Source organism: Podarcis muralis, chromosome 10 (assembly GCF_964188315.1).
Source record: "Podarcis muralis chromosome 10, rPodMur119.hap1.1, whole genome shotgun sequence".
Lineage (NCBI taxonomy): Eukaryota > Metazoa > Chordata > Lepidosauria > Squamata > Lacertidae > Podarcis > Podarcis muralis.
Genome location: NC_135664.1, coordinates 63,085,226 through 63,107,073, shown reverse-complemented (window position 1 = coordinate 63,107,073; position 21,848 = coordinate 63,085,226). Strand labels below are relative to the sequence as shown.

The 21,848-nt window shown below is 47.1% G+C and overlaps 1 protein-coding gene across 3 annotated transcripts in view; it reads right to left on the bottom strand.

Moving 5' to 3' along the window:
* Positions 1-21,848, bottom strand: part of PDE3A (phosphodiesterase 3A) — a 278,612-nt gene that overhangs the window by 37,935 nt on the left and 218,829 nt on the right. For all 3 annotated transcript variants that reach the window (XM_028746828.2, XM_077935277.1, XM_077935278.1), the window contains exons 3-5: positions 4,104-4,364; positions 3,397-3,551; positions 1,758-1,873 (exon numbers count right to left, since the gene is read on the bottom strand). In XM_028746828.2, coding sequence (XP_028602661.2) covers positions 1,758-1,873; positions 3,397-3,551; positions 4,104-4,364 — 532 coding nt within the window. The remainder of the gene's footprint in view (positions 1-1,757; positions 1,874-3,396; positions 3,552-4,103; positions 4,365-21,848) is intronic.

The following is a 21,848-nucleotide window of genomic DNA, read 5'->3' as shown; positions in this document are numbered from 1 at the left end:
CTAATAGGAGGAAGAGTGACAAAAATAAATAAATAAAGGGGTATGCATTTAAAGCATTTATATTCCATCTTTCCTCCAAGGAGCTCAAGCAAGGCTGGTGCTCCTCCTCCCCATTTTATCCTCACAGCAACTCTGAGTATAAAAGGTAAAAGGTAAAGGAACCCTGGACAGTTAAGTCCAGTCAAAGGTGACTATGGGGTTGTGGCTTTCAGGCCAAGGGAGCCGGCGTTTGTCCACAGACAGCTTTCCGGGTCATGTGGCCAGCATGACTAAACCGCTTCTGGCACAACGGGACACCGTGACAGAAACCAGAGCTCATGCAAACACAGTTTACCTTCCCGCCGGAGTGGTACCTATTTATCTACTTGCACTGGCATGCTTTCGAACTGCTAGGTTGGCAGAAGCTGGGACAGAGGAACAGGAGCTCACCCCATCACACAGATTTGAACTGCTGACCTTCTGATCAGCAAGCCCAAGAGGCTCAGTGGTTTAAACCACAGGGCCACCCGCTCCCTAAAAGGTAAAGGACCTTCTGCGAGAGACAGTGACTGGCCCTAGGTCACCCCGTGATCTTCATGGCTGAGCAGGGATTTGAACCCTGGTCTCTCCCAGGTCCCACTTGCTTCAGGCAGACCAAAGCTTCTCCAACAGAGATTTCATTGGAAGTTCTTACAATGCACAAGATGGTAGCCAGGACAGGGCAGAAGTTCCAATCACAGCTTTAAATACTCCATATGCTAGTAGGATGAGCTCAAAATGGGAACTGCATTAGCTAGTAAATAGGTCCAAATAGGACTAATTTTGCCAGCTAGCCCTGGTGATCGTCTAATGCTTATTGGATGGATTTCCCCCTAAATTGATTGTAGAACAAAGTGAACTACGTGCGGTTGTCTTGGGCTTCTTTGGAAAAGGGTGAGGTCTAAACGTAACAAACTAGACAAAGTACGCAAAACATTTAAAAAACTTGTTGTGAATCTTCAGGGGGAGCTCCCCTCTCAAATTTGAGAAGCTGGGGGCAGGTAGGAGGTGTTTAAACCTTCCCTGCAAGGCACTTTTTCAGATCAAAATCACTCTCCCATTGGCTGCATTTCCAAAAGGTATTGCTGGTTTTTTAAACACACAAATGCACTGGAGAGAAAGGGTTTTTCTGCTCTTCCTTCCCTTCTTCCCGGCCTGCTGCTGCTCTGATGAAATCTAGAGGCTTCCTTTGGTTGTCTTAAATTTAAAACAAAAATGCAGAGAGATGCTTGTCGGCTGCATTGCTCCTGAGATGCAAAAGAATGGAAGGTCTCTGCTAATCCCCTCTTGCAGTTCATGCTGGGGACCATAGGAAGCCAGACCATTGGGTTCATCTGGCTCAGAATTGACTACACTGACTGGCAGCATCTTCCCAGGGTTTTCAGGCAGGGGGCATTCCCAGCCCTACTCTGGAGATGTCATAGAACCTGGAACCTTCTGTATGGAAAGCAGATGCTCTACCAACAAGCTACGGTCCTTAACATAGGATGTGAAAGAGCTCTTTGCCACTCCAGCTTGCAGGGGAGTAAGTCAACAATCACAGCCAATACTTCTGGTCTTCCATTCATTTTGGCTCAATTCAAAGCGCAGTCTGTGCTACAGGTGCAAATTTAGCGCAGCTAGGTAAGAAACACACCCTTGGCTGTTCCCCACTGAGAGAGTTTAAACACAGCACACTTAAGAGAACATCCCTAACCCATAACCTCACAGCCCATCTATGTGCCCAAGAGCCAACCAACCTTGCCGACTTGGCCGCTTGGAATTCAGATGGTTTGCAGCAGACATTGCATAGGAGGCGGAGAACGACCTGCTTTTGGTGAGGTTCATCAGGAGGGAATTGTTCCACGCGTCGGAGCTGTGAAAAGAGAGCAGAGTTCAACCGAGGGGTTATAATCAGCTGTTTCTGCTTGGACCAGAGGTGTTAGTATAGAGTGGGGCTCGCCATCTCCAGGAACAGCCCTGCCTAGCCCATCAGCATCTCACAATGGCCAACCCCAAAGCAGGACCAGTGAGACATTTCACCATCACAATTCTATTGCACCCATTATAAGTGCAGGCCAAGATGTGTGACTTGGGAGTCTATCATAGCCATCCCATGGCCATATAATTCATAATGTTGTTTTGTGAAAGACCAGTGCTATCTCTGACCAAGGTAAGCTACTTTTTTGGGAGGGGGGGGGGGAGTGGCAGGGGAAATTCCACAGTTGCTTCCCCAAATGATTGCATACATTCTCCATAATGTTCAAAAGACTAGATGAACAGATGTACCTATGGAAACCAAATGCAGCTGGCTAATGCCCCTTGTCTGCCAATGAATGTCCAATTTAAAACACTGAGAAATACACTCTTGCCTCCAACCTATCCCTGATATTATGCCTCTCTGCCTGGTGTTCTTGCTCCTCTGCTGCTGTCATAGATATTAACCCCTGCAAGTTTTGGATCATGCACCTCTGGCTGAACTGGATTGGCAATCCATTGCTCTTCTCCAGCTCTCCCACTCCTCCTCTACCTATCTGATATCGCCTCCCAATTGTGGAATGGGTCAAGGCAATGGCTGGGACTCAATGTTTTAAAAGTGTGAGAGCACTACTTAGATGTATGTGTGGGAGTAAAGAATTTTAGAGGTGATTGGTTAAACTTTTTTTTGGAGAAAAGGATTTCCATTCCCAATCTGAGAATAGCATCTGTTCCTTTTCATTATATGCCGAGAGAGCATAATTAATCCCTCAACTGCAGCCTAAAGATATCCTTTTCAATCAGATCTGACACTTATAAAGCAACATTTGATGGATGAACCAATTTAAAGAGTGATAACTGAATGCTCATTTAATTGGTTTAAGATTTTATGAAATTGTCCATGAGAGATTATCCAATGGTTTTTACCACCCTTTTTATTTCCATGTTTCACTTTCTTAGATATATAGTGGGGTTATTTACTCTCTGGTGTCTTCAGTCATTTGAATAATTTCCTCCTTTACTGATTATCTGGGAGACAAGGCCAGGGACGGAAAAAGGAATTGCAGCAGCACTTGAGGGCTTGACAACTTTTCACCTTTCCTGGAGCAACATCTGAGCTAGTTAGTTTCTGTCCAAGGTCCTGCAGAATATGCTTTTAGTTAGTTTCTGCCCTGTTGATAATCTCCTTCAAGTCCAATTGGGAATCTCTGTGGGACCTTGGCATGATCCCTGAGCAGGAGATCTACGAGAACGGTCGTCTTAGTCTTTGTGATTACACCATCAAAAGCCAAGTCATAATCCAATCCAAAACACCTACTGTTTCCAGGAAGAAGTCAACACTCTTAAGGTTCTCAGATGCTACAGAGAATCACAGGACTTTTCGTCATCGAACCACCCCCCTACACACAATTATTTCCTCACCCGGATGATGAAGTATCATGAAGTTTGATGCTAGCACTGCGGTCTCTTCTCACTGGAGCTGGCTCCAAAGTGGGCAAACCAGTTGCAGATGTGGTTGTTGTCCAAGTGGACGACACTCGCCGCAAAAGACCTGGGGGCAGACTTTTCCGGAAGCGCTAAGGATAAGACAGGAAGACTTTTCAACTGGGTAGTATTTTGTTCATGATCGCCAGAAGTTACTGGCAGTAAGTATGCAAAGAAAACATTGTGAATGGGGTGGGGCGGAGAGGGAAAGAATTATTTTTAAATGAGTATTCTTTTAGCTTCTTCTTGCAGCTTGTATAATTACAAGATTACTGTATAAACTTAGAAGGGGGTTGAGTGGCTGTGACTATTACAAAGGGACCCTGCACGTCTGAATTTCCCATTACACTACTGACTGATAGTCAACAGCACTCGGGGTGGCCTTGGGCTTGCTTGTGAGCCCTTGTGGAGTAGTGGTGTGAGTGTTGGACTTATATTAGTGAAACCTGGGTTCAAATTCTGACTCAGCCGCCTTTGTCTTTCAGCCTAATATATCTCACAGGGTTGTCGTGACTATAAAAGGTGAGGGGACTGTGCATGCTGCACCCTGAAGCATCTATTTCACACAGAATGTATTTTCATACAGTCACAAAATTAACACCCGAGGAAAAGAAAAACCAACAACCTGAAAGAGGGATGCTCACCTTGGGAATAGTCAGCTTTTCTCCCTTCTCTGAGCATTCCTCTGAGTCAGAACAGGTGTAGTTCTCATTGAAAGATGCCAAAGGGTTGATCCTCGGTTTGTGGATGGCTTGGAAGGTTAGCTGTGTGTTGAGCAGGTTGCTCACTGCCCGAAGGGAGGTGCAGACGTTTGGTGGTAAGGAAGGATCTGCCAGGAGGTCTGTAATGAGTCCGTGTGCCTCTCCCATGACTGCAATGTCAACTGTAATACTGGTGCCCGAAGACTGGAAGTAGAGAAAGAGTGAAGCTTCAGCAAAAAAGAAAGTCAGGAAATGGCTAGATCAGAACCCAAACCAAGGTGATCTCTGCACTGCAATGTTTGCCCTCATTTATGCCACTTTCAACACTGTGCTGGAGATTTAAAATTTGTTACGTACAATGCCCTGAAATCCATTTTTGGGAAAGGATGTGCTGCATACATTCTTAAAATAAATACTGCATATCTCGCCACTCTCATATACCACTGAAAGAGGAAATGTATACCTTGCCAATACAATTCACAGGATTTACAGAAGCTGTGTGTGTGTGTGTGTGTGTGTGTGTGTGTGTTTCACAGATGAACAAAGATGACAAACACTTCTTTTCCTGGTGCAGACTTACCAAATGTTTAGTAACTGAAGGGAGTGTACCAACAAATAGACGATAGCCCTCCTTATTGTTTTCATATATGCAGATACTCAGCATAAGAGTCAATTCTCCTGGTGCTATGTTTACCTGTATGTTTTGCGAAATGTGCAACTTGACTCCTGCCCATCATAGAGTAAGGTTCCCCATCCTTGCCATCAGCCACCATTGATATGGATTGGGCATGGGAAGCTCTTTGGGTGATGAGCAGGACACAAGTTGTGCAGTCAGCTGAATGCTACAGGTGAGGTAGGGATGGATGGAGCAAATTTAATGTCCCCCATGCATGTACACACACTGCTCTACTTTATCCTGATCGTCTCCTTGGTGTGTTCTCCAGGGTCAAGACACATCTGACGTGACATCTAGCTTGGTCCTTTGTACAGGGGCAGCTTCATATCCTTGTGTGAGTTAAGCTGCAGGTTGTGTGGATCCGGCAGTGCGAATGCAGTCATATATTGTTGCTTGCCCCAGATTTGCCAGTACAGTGGTACCTCTGGTTACGTACTTAATTCGTTCCGGAGGTCCGTTCTTCACCTGAAACTGTTCTTAACTTGAAGACCACTTTAGCTAAAGGGGCCTCCCGCTGTTACTGCGCTGCCGCCGCCGCCCGATTTCTGTTCTCATCCTGAAGCAAAGTTCTTAACCCGAAGTAATATTTCTGGGTTAGTGGAGTCTGTAACCTGAAGCGTATGTAACCCGAGGTACCACTGTATAATCCAAGAGTTGATTAGAGTGTGGTGCTGATAACACCAAGGTTGCAGGTTCGATCCCTGCACGGGACAGCCATATATTTGCAGGGGGTTGGATTAAATGATCCTTAAGGTCCCCCTTTCAACTCTAGTTTTCTATGCATGTCCAAAGGATGCTACCGTAGAGCTGCAGGAAGCTGTTTTCCTTCAGCCCACCTTGGCAGAACCCACAGCAGCTTTAGCCAAAATTGGCTGATTCATTTGATTGTAGGGCTTGCAACCTTTTCCCAACATGAAACAAGTTCACCAAGCAGACAAGGTGAGCCTGGTCATTCTACATGTCCTATCAATCAAGCTCTCCGGCAGGCCACAGGCCGCATGCGTGCACACATGCGGGTGCACACACAAACACACGCACAGAGAAAAGAAACAATGAAAAGGGTTAAGATAGACTGCAGGTTATTGGCATGCAGGGTGCAAACCGAGGAACAGGCAGGCAGCTGTGCCTGGCTTGTCTTTGCCCTTTATAAAATAACAGCCCGACCATAAATCATGATTCGATATAGTTTCCAAGTCACATCATGAACTCTCTGGCCAAGTGTCTTAAAACAAAATTAAAAGTAAACACAGCTCCTTTCTCTCCTCCCCCTGCTTCCCGACTCTTTTAATTTCCAAAAAGCCTTGAGCAGCACATGCCGGCAGCTTCGGTGGAAATAACAGGTTATTTTAGAATTTGCAGACAAGTCTCCGTAGGGATTTCTATCCCCAAGATTAAGCAGGGATGAAAAACATGCTCCATATACTTGTTTGACACGTTTCTCAGAAGGATGGGGGCTCTTCTGCAAAAGGCGATGAAAGGCTGTTGACTTTGGAGACCTTATAAGGATGATCTGTAGCTTTGCCCAAGGAAGAGTTTGCGTGCCATCTCTGTAACTCATGTCAAGCTGACCCAGCTGTACCGTTTGGAAACTATTTAGGTGTTTGTTTACTTTTTAAAAATTGGTATAGTATTTACCTCATAAGAACCTCTTAGCAGTGCACGATCTTCTCCTTCAGGTTTGGAGTCCTGGACTCCATTACCTGACAAAAGAGGAATCTGACCCCTAGTCCCTGACACTTAACCAGGGTCAAGGCAACAAACCACAGAGAGCGCTAACCAGGGTTAACAGTCGTGTCCGCATCAGGATTCTGTGATCAGAACCTTGGTTCTTTGAAATTCTGTGTTCCAAAGATCGGGAAAAGTGTCACTAATAACACGCCTTACTGTTGGAACAAATTTCCCCACCTCCACTTCCTAGGGACGTGACGATGGGATGGGACTTACTTCTCAGAGAGAACATTCCCTCCAACTGATCTGTAAAGGTAAAGGGACCCCTGACCATTAGGTCCAGTCGTGGCCAACTCAGGGGTTGCGGCGCTCATCTCGCTTTATTGGCCGAGGGAGCCGGCGTACAGCTTCCGGGCCATATGGTCAGCATGACTAAGCCGCTTCTGGTGATAACAGAGCAGCGCACGGAAACGCCGTTTACCTTCCCACCGGAGCGGTACCTATTTATCTACTTGCACTTTGACGTGCTTTCGAACTGCTAGGTTGGCAGGAGCAGGGACCGAGCAACAGGAGCTCACCCCGTCACGGGGATTCAAACCGCGACCTTCCGATCGGCAAGCTCAAGGCTCAGTGTTTTACACCACAGCGCCACCCACCTTTGCTAATAAAAGGACTATGCAATGATTTACTTTCCCTCTATCTACAAAGGAACCTTTGTGTTATGCTTAAAGATGGAGTTAAGCCACTGGTCCATTGATCCATCTCGCTTATTGTCTACATTGATGGACGGGGGTCTCTCCCTGCTTGTAGATGCCAAGGAATGAACCCAGGACCTTCTACATGTGAAGCAGATGCTACATCATTTCCCTATTTTTTTTGCTTTCCAAGAGATCTGATATCTACACAGAACCTAACACAGCCTCATCTGAATGTCTGCTGCTTCCTCTCACCCTCCATCTTAACAGGGCAAGCCTAACACAATAGCTTGAAGTAAGCCCCATTGAATTCAACATGGTGTACTTCTGGGAAGACACTGTACAACATCATTGCACAGTAAGACTCTTACAATGCAGAGAAGGGCACCCCATTTTTATTTTTATTTTGCTTTGCTTATCATCTAGTCAGATGAATAGTTCTGAAGAAACTCAAAAGCTTGCAAATGATTTTCTTTTCTTTCTTTCTTTTCTTTTTACATTTTGGTTGGCCAAATAAAGATTTGGCCTTAATGTGGATTTTGGGATAATTTGGACTCCACACTGGATTTTTATGTTCTGGTTATTTTTGGATAACAGCAACAAATCATAACGTTTCCAGTCTGACGATCTCAAGCCTTGTCCAATTTTGAGATGAGACGAAGAGATTGTCAAGGGTTAGGAATTTCCTGTGTAGCCGGAAATGCAGTTGCCATTCAACCTCCCTTAATATTCGGCATCAGAGAGGGAAGGGAGGGAGCAGTGCATAAGATAAAAGAATCAGTCACAGACACACACACGTGTGTGTGTGTGTGTGTGTGTGTGTGTGTGTGTGTGTGTCTGTGTAATCTTGTTTCACTTTTATTACAATGTAGAGGACAGAAGGGATTATATATCCATAATGGGACTCAAGATTGCTTTAAATCGGGCATCCCCAAACTCGGCCCTCCAGATGTTTTGGGACTACAGCTCCCATCATCCCTAGCTAACAGGACTAGTGGTCAGGGATGATGGGAATTGTAGTCCCAAAATGTCTGGAGTGCCGAGTTTAGGGATGCATGCTTTAAATCATGCATTGAATTTAGAATGAGAACCTGGCCTTGGTCTTTGGGTACCTGGCCTTGGTCTTCTTCATAGCCCGTTCAATTTGTAAAAATTCAGATGGTTATAAATTGATATCTTGAAAAGGTCAAGCGGGGATGGAAAAGAAAAAGACAAGAGAGAAATAATGGCAACTTATCCTTGTTCTAAACTTGAATTGTGCTGCCTAGCAAATGTTAGCCTAGAGGAGATGGAAGAGGGGACTGCCGATCGAGACAGAGTTGCCCGCTGACTAACACAAAACCCGAAAAACATTTGCTAGCATGGGGCAGGGTGATGGAAAGGACATGGGAGATGTTGATCGGGTGGGGGAAGGTACATAAGAAACTCTACCCTGGGGCAGAATTTTAACATGTTATGTTTCCATTTCAGAGATCCCATCACTACAATATTCATCTAACACCATTTACCGTATTTTTTCGTGCATAACACACCCCCATGTATAAGACGACCCCTGTTTTGGGGGGCTCCAAATGAAGAAAATGGGGGGAGATGGCCCAGAGTTGTTGAGCTTTGGTTTTTTTTTTGGGGGGGGGAGTGCCAAAAATCACTCACCAGACTGACAAACACTGTCAATCGCACACGTCACAGAAGCCGCAAAGCGTCTGCCCGCTCGCCACTAGTAGCTGGCAGGAACATGAACAGTTGTTGCAGCGGCAGCCAGTCCACAGCAGCCCTTGCCGCAGCCACCAATCACCAACCCAATTGCTGCAGCGGCAGCCAGTCCACAGCAGCCCTTGCCGCAGCCACCAATCACCAACCCAATTGCTGCAGCGGCAGCCAGTCCACAGCAGCCCTTGCCGCAGCCACCAATCACCAACCCAATTGCTGCATCAGCAGCCAATCCACAGCAGCCCTTGCCACAGCCACCAATCACCACCCTATCACCTCTATTTTTATTTTGCAAAGGCTGCAGCTCGGACTTTGGTGGCAAAGGGGTGGAAGGAAGAAGTCCCGACAATAATGGATTGGCATAACAAGCTACAAGAATTTGCTCAAATGGCGCAGTTGACAAATAGCCTGAGAGGCAATTCAAAACAAAAATGTAAGGGAAAGTGGGATAGATATAAGATATATGTTCAAAAATACAGTAAAGGTTCACTATCTATGCTAGCATTCAATTGACGTTGGAGAGAAACTGAGAAATAAGACCAAGGGTACATATTGATATAGGAATGTATTAGATAAAATGCAAAAGAAATATACAATAATAAGAGTACATTCATTTGTAAATAAATATACTACGGGAAAGACAGGAAGTCCAAAGTGTTGGTACATATATGATTTTGGAATAGTTTTTTGTCCTTGTTTCTTTTCTTTAGGTATATAAACTTTGTATATAAACTTTGTATACATGTTGAAAATTATATTATAATAAGCCTTGTGATGTAATATGATAATGTTTACTGATGTAACATAAGAACATTAATAAATAAATAAAACTTTTTTAAAAAGAGACAAGCTCCTGCTTGTGGCTGCAACCAATCGCCCATCCCCATTCTGCACTATCTGTGTATAAGACGGCCCCTGATTTTGAACATTATTTTTTAGAGTAAAAAAACTCATACACCGAAAAGTTTGGTAACTTGGGAACTCGAGGATCTGCCTTCTACCGACTGAAACCACTGGTCCTTCTCTCTCAGTGTTATCTATACTGACTGACTCTCGAGGGTTTCAGTAAAAGGTAAAGGGACCCCCTGACCGACTCTGGGGTTGCGGCGCTCATCTCGCTTTACTGGCCGAGGGAGCCGGCGTACAGCTTCCGGGTCATGTGGCCAGCATGACTAAGCCGCTTCTGGCGAACCAGAGGAGCGCACGGAAATGCTGTTTACCTTCCTGCCGGAGCGGTACCTATTTATCTACTTGCACTTTGATGTGCTTTTGAACTGCTAGGTTGGCAGGAGCAGGGACCGAGCAACAGGAGCTCACCCCATCGCGGGGATTCGAACCGCCAACCTTCTGATCGGCAAGTCCTAGGCTCTGTGGTCTAACCCACAGCGCCACCCGTGACCTGTTTCAGACAGGGGTCTTAATCCCAGCCCTACCTGGAGATGATTGAGCCTGGGACCAGGTCTGGCCCACCCATGAGGCAGGGTGAAACAGCGGCCTCAGGTTGGTGAAGAAGCAGCGCCAGAGGCCGGTGCAGCAATATCAGGGTGGTACTTTCTGTTTCGCCTCAAGCTGCGAAACGGGATGTGCCACCGCTGCCTGGGATGTTCTACTGAGCTAGGACCAGCCCCTTATGAACGAGGGAGAACAAAATAAATCAAGTTTTCCTGCCCTACCTAACCATAATGTTTAATTCCAACTTCAGGCTTCAAAAATGTCTTAGATTTTGCTGCAGGCCCCAGGCAACTTAACCCAAGCGGCACTATTTACAAGTGGCAATATTAATAGGGGCACTAAGGAAACACGATTATAACCACTTTTCGTTATTTATTATAGAGAGAGAATTCTCAAGAGTCTCACTTTCTCTCTCCCAGGAATGTCTTCAGGCGTCTAAGATGCCCTGGCATTGCTGAACAACACAAGCAAAATAATAATAATAATAATAATAATAATAATAATATCCCAAAACAAATGCAAGCTTTGAAATCGGATAAACAAGCCCTTTGTTTTGCATGAAGAATAAGAAAAAGAAGAGTGTTGGGAGGCTTTTCTCTGCAGAGAAACAAAAGCAAGAATGAATGACTTTATTTAGTAAAGGTTTGAGAAAACTTTGACTCATCTCTCTCACAGAGTAAATGTTAAAATGCCCAAATTGGCTAATGAAGCTGCTGAGTGATGGCTGGTGTTTCTGACACATGGTTTAGAAGGATAATTAAGAACAACGGGTCAATGGAAAAGGCAGAATAAATGCCTTTGCAATGCCTTTCACAATGGGAACCACCAGATGGAGCACTTGAACACAATATTACAAGTTCCAGTAAAACCTCTCTTTCATTGCTAAGTTGTTTTCTGGACAGAAAGTGGGGGGAGATATTTTTAAAAGTTTTTTATTATTATTAAAAACTCATTTCCAGTTCACTCTTTCTGAAAATTAACCATCAGTTACTTGAGAGTGAGAGCACAGGTTTGTAAATCTGTTAGTCTTTTAAGATTCACATCTGATGCCCGTTTAAAATGTGCTGCGGAAGGAGGGATTCCTGGATTGCCTTGTTGTTTTTATTACTCTTTCGTGGGGCTGCAGTGGTGCAAAAACGTGGTTACAAAGCACGGATCCACATGGATCCTCAGGATTTTTGCATTGGGTCACCCCAAATTCACCATCAGATCACATAGCATGTCCATGGCCACAGCCTGCACAAAAAACACACACGCATCCACTGTTTTGTGGGGCCGCAATGGTGCAAAAACTTGGTTACAAAGCACGAATCCACATGGATCCTCAGGATTTTTGCATTGGGCTACCCCAAACTCACCGTCAAATCACATGTCTGTGGCCACAGCATGAACCACATAAAATCATACATCCACTGTTTTGTTCAGAATATTTTTTTTCTTGTTTTCCTCCTCTAAAAACTAGGCGCGTCTTATGGTCAGGTGTGTCATATGGAGCGAAAAATACGGCATGTATTTTGTTTAGTTTTGTAATATTGTGATTTTATGTTGTGAACCACCCTGAGATCTATGGGTATAGGGTGATTTTATTATTAATAAAAGTTTGTTATTAATAAAACAATTTATTTTAACAACAACAACAACAAAAATTTTAAAATAATAATGTTATCATTAATAAAATTTGTTGTGTTGTTGTTATTGATGGGAGAGACAGGAGCTATGATCGAACACTAGGGAAACTGAAACAGGACAAAATAAGACTGTTCATAATTCCAGGAGCATTTGCTTGGTCACTGAAGAAAAGCCAACGCTGGACCAGGTGGCCTTTGCAGGAGAGTTTGTATGTTCATGAACTACGAACTGGCGGAAAGGATGCTGTACAAAAAAGCATGAAGGTTTCTACGGCCACGAAAATCAATGGGAAAATAAACCTTGCTGCTCAAAGATGAACGAGTTACTTGCACCTGCACCGTTTCTTGCTTGCAACCATACACTTGCGGTGTTTGCAAGTGCACCTTATGTGAACTCAACATTCTGTTCCAGCGGAAAGGAAAGAGAGAAGGAGAAGGGGTGGAAGCGATTGGCGGGACCCCCTAGCTCTGGAATTCGCTCCCTCGTTGCACAACCATGTGCTATGATATATACATGGGTAACTGAAGGACATCGTGTTTCTGGTGGTACGAACAGATGTTGCAATCAGCCAGCCAGATGTGCTGAACGAGTCTTTCTGTTGACCCTGGTCTAAACATTGCTGGCCCATCCTAATATACCCAACCAACTCTTGTCCGCAAGTCTTTCCTCTCTCGCACTCACACACACCCCAGCCGTGAATGGAAGTGACAACACTGGGAACTGTACCAGTTCACACCTCTGCTCTGTCTAAAGGTAAAGGTAAAGGTACCCCTGCCCGTACGGCCAGTCTTGACAGACTCTAGGGTTGTGCGCCCATCTCACTCAAGAGGCCGGGGGCCAGCGCTGTCCGGAGACACTTCCGGGTCACGTGGCCAGCGTAACATCGCTGCTCTGGCAAGCCAGAGCCGCACACGGAAACGCCGTTTACCTTCCCGCTAGTAAGCGGTCCCTATTTATCTACTTGCACCCGGGAGTGCTTTCGAACTGCTAGGTTGGCAGGCGCTGGGACCGAACAACGGGAGCGCACCCCGCCGCGGGGATTCGAACCGCCGACCTTTCGATCGGCAAGCCCTAGGCGCTGAGGCTTTTACCCACAGCGCCACTCGCGTCCCTCTGTTCTGTCTAGACACAAAACCGCTTATAAACATGTATCAGGAGTAAGTAAATAATTAAAAATGAAGAAAAGCCCACGAGGGACAACTTCTGCAGCCACTTTTCCTCTTGGTTGTTCCTGAATCAAACTTGTGTTGAGTTAGACCTCCCAACAAGGAAGGCTCTTAAGTGAAATAGGCCAGAGAATCATAGAAATGTGGAGTTCGAAGGGACCCCAAGGGTCATCTAGTCCAATGCCCTGTGATGCAGAAATCTCAACTAGATCATAAATGACAAATGGCCGTCCAACCACTGCTTGAAAACTTCCAATGCAGGAAAGTCCGCCAACTTCCACGGAATATTCTGTTTCACTATTGGACAGCTCTTCAATATGGTACTGAATGGCACCTGCCACCATCTGCCTGTCCCCTGCAAAAACTTTCCGGTTAGGAATGCTCATTACTATGAGCAATAATGGGGTCTCTGGCATATGAGCTTCAATAGGCTGCCTTTACCTTACTTTTGCCTACCTCCTGTCAGGAACTCATCCTACACTCGAGTAGGACCCTGGCAGAGACACATGCCCGACTGGCATGTTCCCTCCCTCCTGGTCTTTCGTTCGGGAGCTTCAAAAGCTTTCTTCAGCCCGAACATCACAGCGACTGATGCCAACAGACACTGGCACACTTAGGGATCCGCAGAGTTTGCGCAGCTTTTCGTGACAGACCTCAGCAACTCAGCATTTTGGCTAATCTACTTTATTTACGTATAAACACACACGGAGCACTGCAACATGGCTCCCTCTCTCTCTAGCATCAGACAGCAAAGAGAGAAAGAACAAAGGACAATAGTCCCGTTTCACAGAACACAGTAACACAAACATCCTGTCTCTGTCACTTCCCACTTTGTGGAGTCAAAACATACACTGTCATGTGATAGACAACAATCTCATGACTGCAATCATGGAGCAGGAATTCTAACATCTCCATCCCCATCCCCATCCTCCATATGTGACAGGAACTGGGTCAGACAGCCACTCCATTTTGATGTGGGACCGGTATCTTATGCTTCTCTTCCCTCTGAGTACTTCCCACGCTCTTGCATAGCAAAGAAACACAATCAGTATGTTTACAACAATGGCAGGGAACTACAGGCCTGAGGGCCGAATGTGGTCCTCCAAATCGATCTATCTGGCCCCTGGAATTCTATGAGTACTGCAACTTTTTCTGGAGCAACACACCCCTCTCTGGCCCTGCTCTAGACCATCATGCTGTGCTTTCTCCTGACGAGAATGTGCCCACTCTCGGATTACAGGATCAGCTGAATGGCAGGATCTCCACGAATCGCTAAAAGGATTCTCTGCTAGAAAATAAAGCATTTCATAATAAACAGCAGAGCTAATCTGATACGAACCCTGTCTTAGAACAGCAACACAAGCAGGTTGACCAATAAACAAAACATAAAGACTCTCTTCTTCTTCCTCCATTTCTCCCAAAAGACGAACTGTCTTGAGAGTCTATGGTGCAACTTTTCCCATTTACAGCTCCCAGCTACAAGATTTTGCTTTCCCATAATGGCAGTTATAGAAAGAGGGTCATTGTTTTTAGGGCTGGGTGGTCGAACCTGACAGGCTGCAGGACCCTGCGACCAGCAAGTGGGATTATCTGCCTCCTCAGCCGAAGGAAAATGCTTGACGTCAGTGTTTCATGGGTCCAGGGCCCCTCTCGCAAGCGGCAATGCTTTGCTTTGGGCTTGGCACCTGGAAGGGGCACCAGGTGAGGGGCAGGAAGTGGGGAGCACTCTGCCCTGGGAGTCCTGGTAATTTAAGATTGCACAGAAGGCAAAGCAAATAACTGTGTCTGCAGATTCCACACTCCAAAGGTCACCCGGAGTGTCACGAAAATCTTAATATTTGACTGCGGCAAAGGGAAAGACTTGAGATGAGGCACTGAATTCCAAATGTTGCCATTGATTCTATCTTTTTTTTTTTTAGGTCAGAAATTTAACTAGGTTAAAAAGAACTCCTCGCCCTACATATCAACACTGGTGCATCCTGAATGCACAAAATCTAAAGGCTTAAGACAGGATGTTGGTTTCCATTGGGAATTCACGGTTAGGCAGATGGATTTTGTGCATGCTCAGAGTCTGACAGAACATCTTTAGCTGCAGGCATGGAGGAATTTTCCTCTCAGGCTGGATCGGCTCGTTTGTTTTATTTTTTAATTTCTTTGTTTTCTGCCTTGGCTCACTGGATGAGGTCACCTTGAGCAAATCTGCTATGTAAGCATCCTTCTATAGCACAAAGGCACGTAGGAAGCTATGGTTAACATAAGAAGAGTCATGCTGGACCAAACCACTACAGCATCCGGTTCTCACAGTGGCCAATCAGGTGTCCATGGGAAGCCACGAATTGCACACTTTCCTTACCTTCAAATGGAAAATAGTCCCAACCCCACCTAGAGATGCTGATGAAGGAACCAGAGACCTTCCGCACCCAAAGCACACCCACCAGCACTGAGCTATGGTCCTTCCCCATCAGGTGGCTATTTGAGCTGGACCAAGGAGAGCGGAGAATGACCCCAAAGCTACTTTGCCTGCCTGAAAAAGATGTCTCTTTTTCCCCCCACCAGTGGCCTTGAGCAAAATTGTGTGGGCGTGGATTCCCTGTGGCAATAACCAGGAACAGATGGCCTGCAAAAAGTTGCAACCGGAGGAGACGGTTCGCCTAACCCCCTTCTAAGTAACCGAGAATGAAGACCAAGTTTCTCTGCAGCTAGTCCCCTTTTTATCACCAGGACAAGTGAGCTGCAAACCTCTTCACTCCACAAGCTGCCACTGCAGCACCAAATCACAAAAGCCCTTGGCACAGGAGCTATTGTGATGAGACCCAGAGTGGAGGTCACCGCTCAACAGCAGCGACAGCTCTAAAAAGGATGCTTTCATTTTGACAGGTTGGACGGGAGATTATAAAGAAGGACCTGCAAGATACATTGCATCGCCCATCAACATCGCCTTTCGCACCGAGAGGCTTGAACGGAAGACAACAGCGTCCCCTGCAGGCGAGAGTTACATTTGTAAGGCAGGAGGGGATCTAGATTGGTCTATAAGTCTACATGAGCCAGTGTGCTGCAGTGGCTTGAGTGTCAGACCTGGAGACCAGGGTTCAAATCCCCACTCGGCCATCTAGCTCACTGGGTGGCCTTGGGCCAGTCCCTGCCTCTCAGCCTAACCTGCCTCCCAGGGTTGTTGTGAGGATAAAATGGCAAGGAGAACTATTTACACCACCTTGAGCTTCTTGGAGGAAAGGCAGGATAGAAACAGAACACACAAGCACACAAATATTCCTGGTCTGCCACAGCTTCACACACGTTCGGTCTTCCGATTCAGCTACTCCACAACTGTGCTTAGCCTTCATCACAAAAGCTCTCTGCAGGCTGAGGGAAATTCATCTGCGCAGCAATTTCGCCAGCTAACACAGGCAAAGTGAAATTAGCTCAGTGAACCTGAGGGAATGAATTTTTCCTTGAAAAGAAACCTGTGGCCTAGTTTCTCCCCACCCGCCCTTCTCTCTTTCCCTTGAACATCCCTGCATTTTGTCACATTGCTGCCCCTGAGTCTTGGGTGAGGGTGCTTTTGGGTAGCTGTTCCTCCGTGAAATTAAATTTAGGCATCAGAGCACAAGGGCCAACTCTTGCTATAGGGCTAACACGCAGCAAGCAGCATCCATCACCCTAGGTTTCTCTCATTTGACCAAAACTAGATCCATTCACATTTCTGTACCTTCTGTTGGGTGAACTAAATCACTGTGTAAAAGCCGGGGGGGGGGGGGATAACTTCAAAACGTGGCTTTTTCCTGCTTGCCACTTGACAACACTCCCTCTGCAGCCATTGGATGAGTAGCTGTGATGTCACAGAATGTCAACAATAGAGCTTTTGTGACGCACAGAAAAGATAACTCTGTCTGTGGCAAGCCATCTGTAAACATCTATCGCAACACAAAGGATTTGGTTGCTGGCATGCTGAGGGAATTGGTATTTGTTGAGCAATTGCCAGAGTTACCCACAAAGCGGCAGTTGTGAATGAGGTGAAGGCCACGCATGAGGGCTGGGAGGACACAGGAAGAGACTGGTTCATTTGGCTCGGTGTTTTCTATGCATTGAGTGGAAAAGGCTCTTAAAGTTTTTTGGGCAGGGCTACTGTGGTGGGATGATGAGCTGCTTGTGCGTAAAATGCAAGTCCCTCAGAGTTTGATCAGGTTTTCAAACCTCTGCCTATGACGGAGCCCCTCCGGCATGGCTGCGTCAATCGCTAGTAGAATCCGAAAGTGGCTGCTTTCGGAAACGTTTCCAACATAAAAGCTCTTTCACGGAAACACGTCTTCTGGACTCTCTGCGTGACAGTTTCCGGCGAGGCGTGGGTGTCCCTATAGGAGGTCCTGAGACCTCTCCACTGTTTTCGCTGGAAACGTCTCTGAGCCACCCCTCCGACTCACTTTCCCTGGAAGTTCCTGCTCGCCCCCTACTGGTTCCCTCTTCAGCTGCTCCGTCTCTTTCAACCTGAGGGAGCCTTTGCACCTCCTGTCCTTCCGATGGCAGTTCCCTGACATCCACCTCCCCTCCAGGGCCCCCTTCACCCCCTCCCGTCTCCTCCCCTCCGGGCTGGGAGGAAGTAAAACCCCTGAAAGAACCTTCCTCATCGTCCGAAGTTTCGAACACTTCCCTCCACCTGCTACTGTCCCTCGTCTCTCGATACTCCTCGTCTTCGGAGTCTATTCCCTCTTCCAACTCCGACTCCGTGAATCCTTCCATTTATCTCCCTTCCTTATGCGTATCAGATTGTACGCCCCCCGCAGGTCCAGCTTTGTAAAAATCTTTCCCTTCCTTACCCTGGTCAAAATGTCATCAATTCGGGGCATAGGGAAAGCCAGGGGTTCCGACACTGCATTCAAGGCCCTGAAGTCACACACAAGTCTCGGCTTATCTGTGTTTTTTTTGTCCACAAAAAACACTGGGCTGCCCCCCACCGCTCGGGACTCTCTGATGAAACCTCGCTTCAGGTTTTTGTCAATGAACTCCCTCAGCTCCTGCATCTCCCTGTCGGACATGGCGTACAGCTTGCCCACTGGGAGTTGGGCCCCAGGGAGTAGGTTGATTTGACAGTCAAAGGGTCTATGCGGCGGCAGTTTGTCTGCTTCCCTTTCGCTGAATACGTTGCTCAGATCTGCATATTGCGGGGGCACCTTCCCTCTGCCCATTACTTCCATCCCGGCTAGGGTGACTCTGTCTCCGCCCTGAACCTTCCCCTGCTTGCAGTGTTCTAGGCAATGCGCTGACCCAAAGGAGACCACCCTCTGATGCCAGCCCACTAGCGGATCGTGTAGCGCCAGCCAGCTCATCCCCAAAATGATGGGAGCTCCTCCCAAGGTGGCCACATTAAACGCTATCCGTTCGGTGTGCCTTGCCACCCTCATTATCATCGGGACAGTCTGTTGGCTAACTTCTCCTCCCAACAGCTCTCTGCCATCAATCGTGGTCACCTGCAAGGGATTACTTAAAGGGATGGTCTGTATCTGGTGCTCAGCTGCAAACTCCTTACTCATAAAATTACAGGAGCTGCCTGAATCCAAAAGCGCCTTGACCTGTAGGGGGTGTCCATTTGGCAGCTCTAGTGACACTTCTATCACTAAAGCAGGTCTGGGTGGTTCTGGCGTGGGCACTTTCACTGCTCTTTGGCCTGGCTGCTGTGCCCCGACGGTGGCAGCCAGGCGTTGGCTTTTACTTGCTCCTTGTTTTCCTCCTCCCTTTCCCCCACAGCTCCTGCCATCCCTTGCCATTCCTTTCTTTGTGGGCAGACTCTGGCAAAGTGCCCTGGCTGTTGGCAGAGATAACATTTCTTGGCGCTCTTTCCCTCCTTCTTCCGCCCTTCACTGGGATTTGAAACTGCGCGCGCCCGCGCTGTTCCAACTTCCATCGGCTCTGCCGGCGGGAAAGGTGGCTCTGGAATGTCCGGAATGCGCAGTTCCCTCCAACGTTCTCCTTTCCCTTCCCGCCTTTCCAAAGCTCTCGCTTCCTGGCGCGCTCCTATGGCCAGCGCGGATTTGGTCATCTGATCCATAGACTCCGCCCTTGGCCCCCGGGAAAGTTCATCTTTAACGGCCGAAGAAAGCCCCTCTTCAAAAAGCATTTGGATGGGTTCCGCCGATAGATCCCACCCCAATTTATGAATCAGCATAGTAAACTCAGTCCAGTACTCACGGACAGATCGGCTCCCCTGTTTGCAAGCCATTAACTGCCTTCGTACCACCCCCTGCTCAATGTCACTGGAAAACATCAGGTCCATGGCACGAAAAAACTTCCTCGTGTCCTTTAGTATCTCATTATTCACTGCCATCAGGGGTCGAACCCAATCCTTCGCCCCCCCCTCGAGATGGCCAATTACAAAAGCCACTCGCGATTCCTCGTCGGGGAAGTCATCATACTGCAGGTTGAGAGCGTATTGCATCTCAGTTCTAAAGGCATGATAGTTTCTGGGATCTCCCCCGAATTTCTGCACCAATCCTGGCACCTTTCTGGCTATCGAGGTGGTTTTCTCCTTTCCCTTTTCTGCATCCTGAGCCCTCCTCTCCTCAAGCCTCGCCGTTTGCATGGCCAGCTGGATCTCCAACGCCCTGTACCTTTCTTCCAGGCTTGGACCTCCTCCAGCTGCTCCTGCTCCTCCGGTTCCGGCTGGGTCGCTCATGATGCCGCTGCTTGCACAAGCTGGCTTTCAGGGACTTTCGGATTGCTGTGGTGGGATGATGAGCTGCTTGTGCGTAAAATGCAAGTCCCTCAGAGTTTGATCAGGTTTTCAAACCTCTGCCTATGACGGAGCCCCTCCGGCATGGCTGCGTCAATCGCTAGTAGAATCCGAAAGTGGCTGCTTTCGGAAACGTTTCCAACATAAAAGCTCTTTCACGGAAACACGTCTTCTGGACTCTCTGCGTGACAGTTTCCGGCGAGGCGTGGGTGTCCCTATAGGAGGTCCTGAGACCTCTCCACTGTTTTCGCTGGAAACGTCTCTGAGCCACCCCTCCGACTCACTTTCCCTGGAAGTTCCTGCTCGCCCCCTACTGGTTCCCTCTTCAGCTGCTCCGTCTCTTTCAACCTGAGGGAGCCTTTGCACCTCCTGTCCTTCCGATGGCAGTTCCCTGACAGCTACCTAGACGATTTCAGCCTCGCTACTGTGGCGTTTCAATGCGCTGCTCTGGTTCTCCAGAAGCAGCTTAGTCATGCTGGCCACATGACCTGGAAGCTCCCTTGGCCAGTAAAGCGAGATGAGCACCGCAACCCCAGAGTCATCCGCGACTGGACCCAACCGTAAGGGGTCCCTTTACTGCGGTCCAAAGAAAAGCAGAGCAATAAGTTTGGCACTAGCTTGGCTACAGGAATTGCTGGAAGGTGGCACACAAGATGCTCTCAAACTGTCTTAGGGACTCTAGTTCGGATTTTTGTAGGTTTTTCTCCTTAGCCTTTACTTCTCCTGAAGATATATCCTGAGAGGCAGTGGAGGTTTCGGATCAGAGTTTTCCTAGATTGGCTACCTTCCCAGGTTGATGAGCCCCACCTGCCCCTGACTTCCCTCTACAGAAGTGCAAAAACCGCCTTCTTGACTGATGGATCCACTGATGATGAAATACTTTATTGTCACCTGTACAACTTGTATACAGTGAGATTACACGAGCACCCCCCACTCAGCTCTCTTAGTCTAAATTCCCCTGGTTAACTGACGCACAACCACCAAACCCAAAAGTCAGTTGCCCTGTTGTTATCTTTTCATTCAGCAGCCTAACAGCCCACAGATAGAAGCTGTTCTTTACCCTGTTGCTGCGACTAATCATGCTTCTATATCTTCTGCCCGAGGGCAGGAGATCAGGAAAGTGCCGGCCAGGGTGTGAATCATCCCTGAGAATTTTCCTCACTCTCCTGAGGCAACGTTCTTCTGCAATGTCATTCAGTGGATTCACGGGACAGCCCATAATATCTTGTGCTGTATTCATCACCCTCTGTTGGCACTTCCTATCAGTTGATGTCAAACCAGCATACCACACCATGATGCAGTATGAAAGGACACTTTCTGTTGTGGTAGAAGGAGATCATCAAATGTGACATCATTCTTTCGCAGTAGTCTGAGGAGATGGAGTCTCTGTTGGGCTTTCTTAACCACCTGGGTTGTATTGATTTTCCAAGTAAGGTCTTCACTGAGATAAACTCCTAGGAATTTATCTTATTTATTTATTTACCCACCCCACTGTTAGTCTTGTCTGCTCCATCCACCCAAACCTGTCTTCGCATGCAGAGGAAGTCTTCATGGAAGGTTTGGGACCCATCAGCTACCCTCACCTGGTTTAGCTGGCCATTCAAAGCTGTTTCCTGGTGTGTGGCTGCTGCCACATGCTAACAGCTTCTAGAAGCCATAAGCGATTGCTGAGTGCAGGGTGGGGACTGAAGGCGGATGAACAACCCCAGAAGGAGCACAATGTGTTCCTACCAGAGGTACTATCCAACACCCCATACACCCCACAGCTAATATAAAGCTGAATAAATGTGGCTTCAAAGAGATGTTCTATTTTCAACCAGGAATGGAAAACAGGACTCTTGAGCACTGATGCTCTGATATATATTCTTTGAAACAACACTTAATAAGTGTGCACACGCATTCAGCACCCAATTCATGTTCTCCAAAGGTACCACTCTGCTATTATTCCATCACAAAAATTGCTCCTGTTCT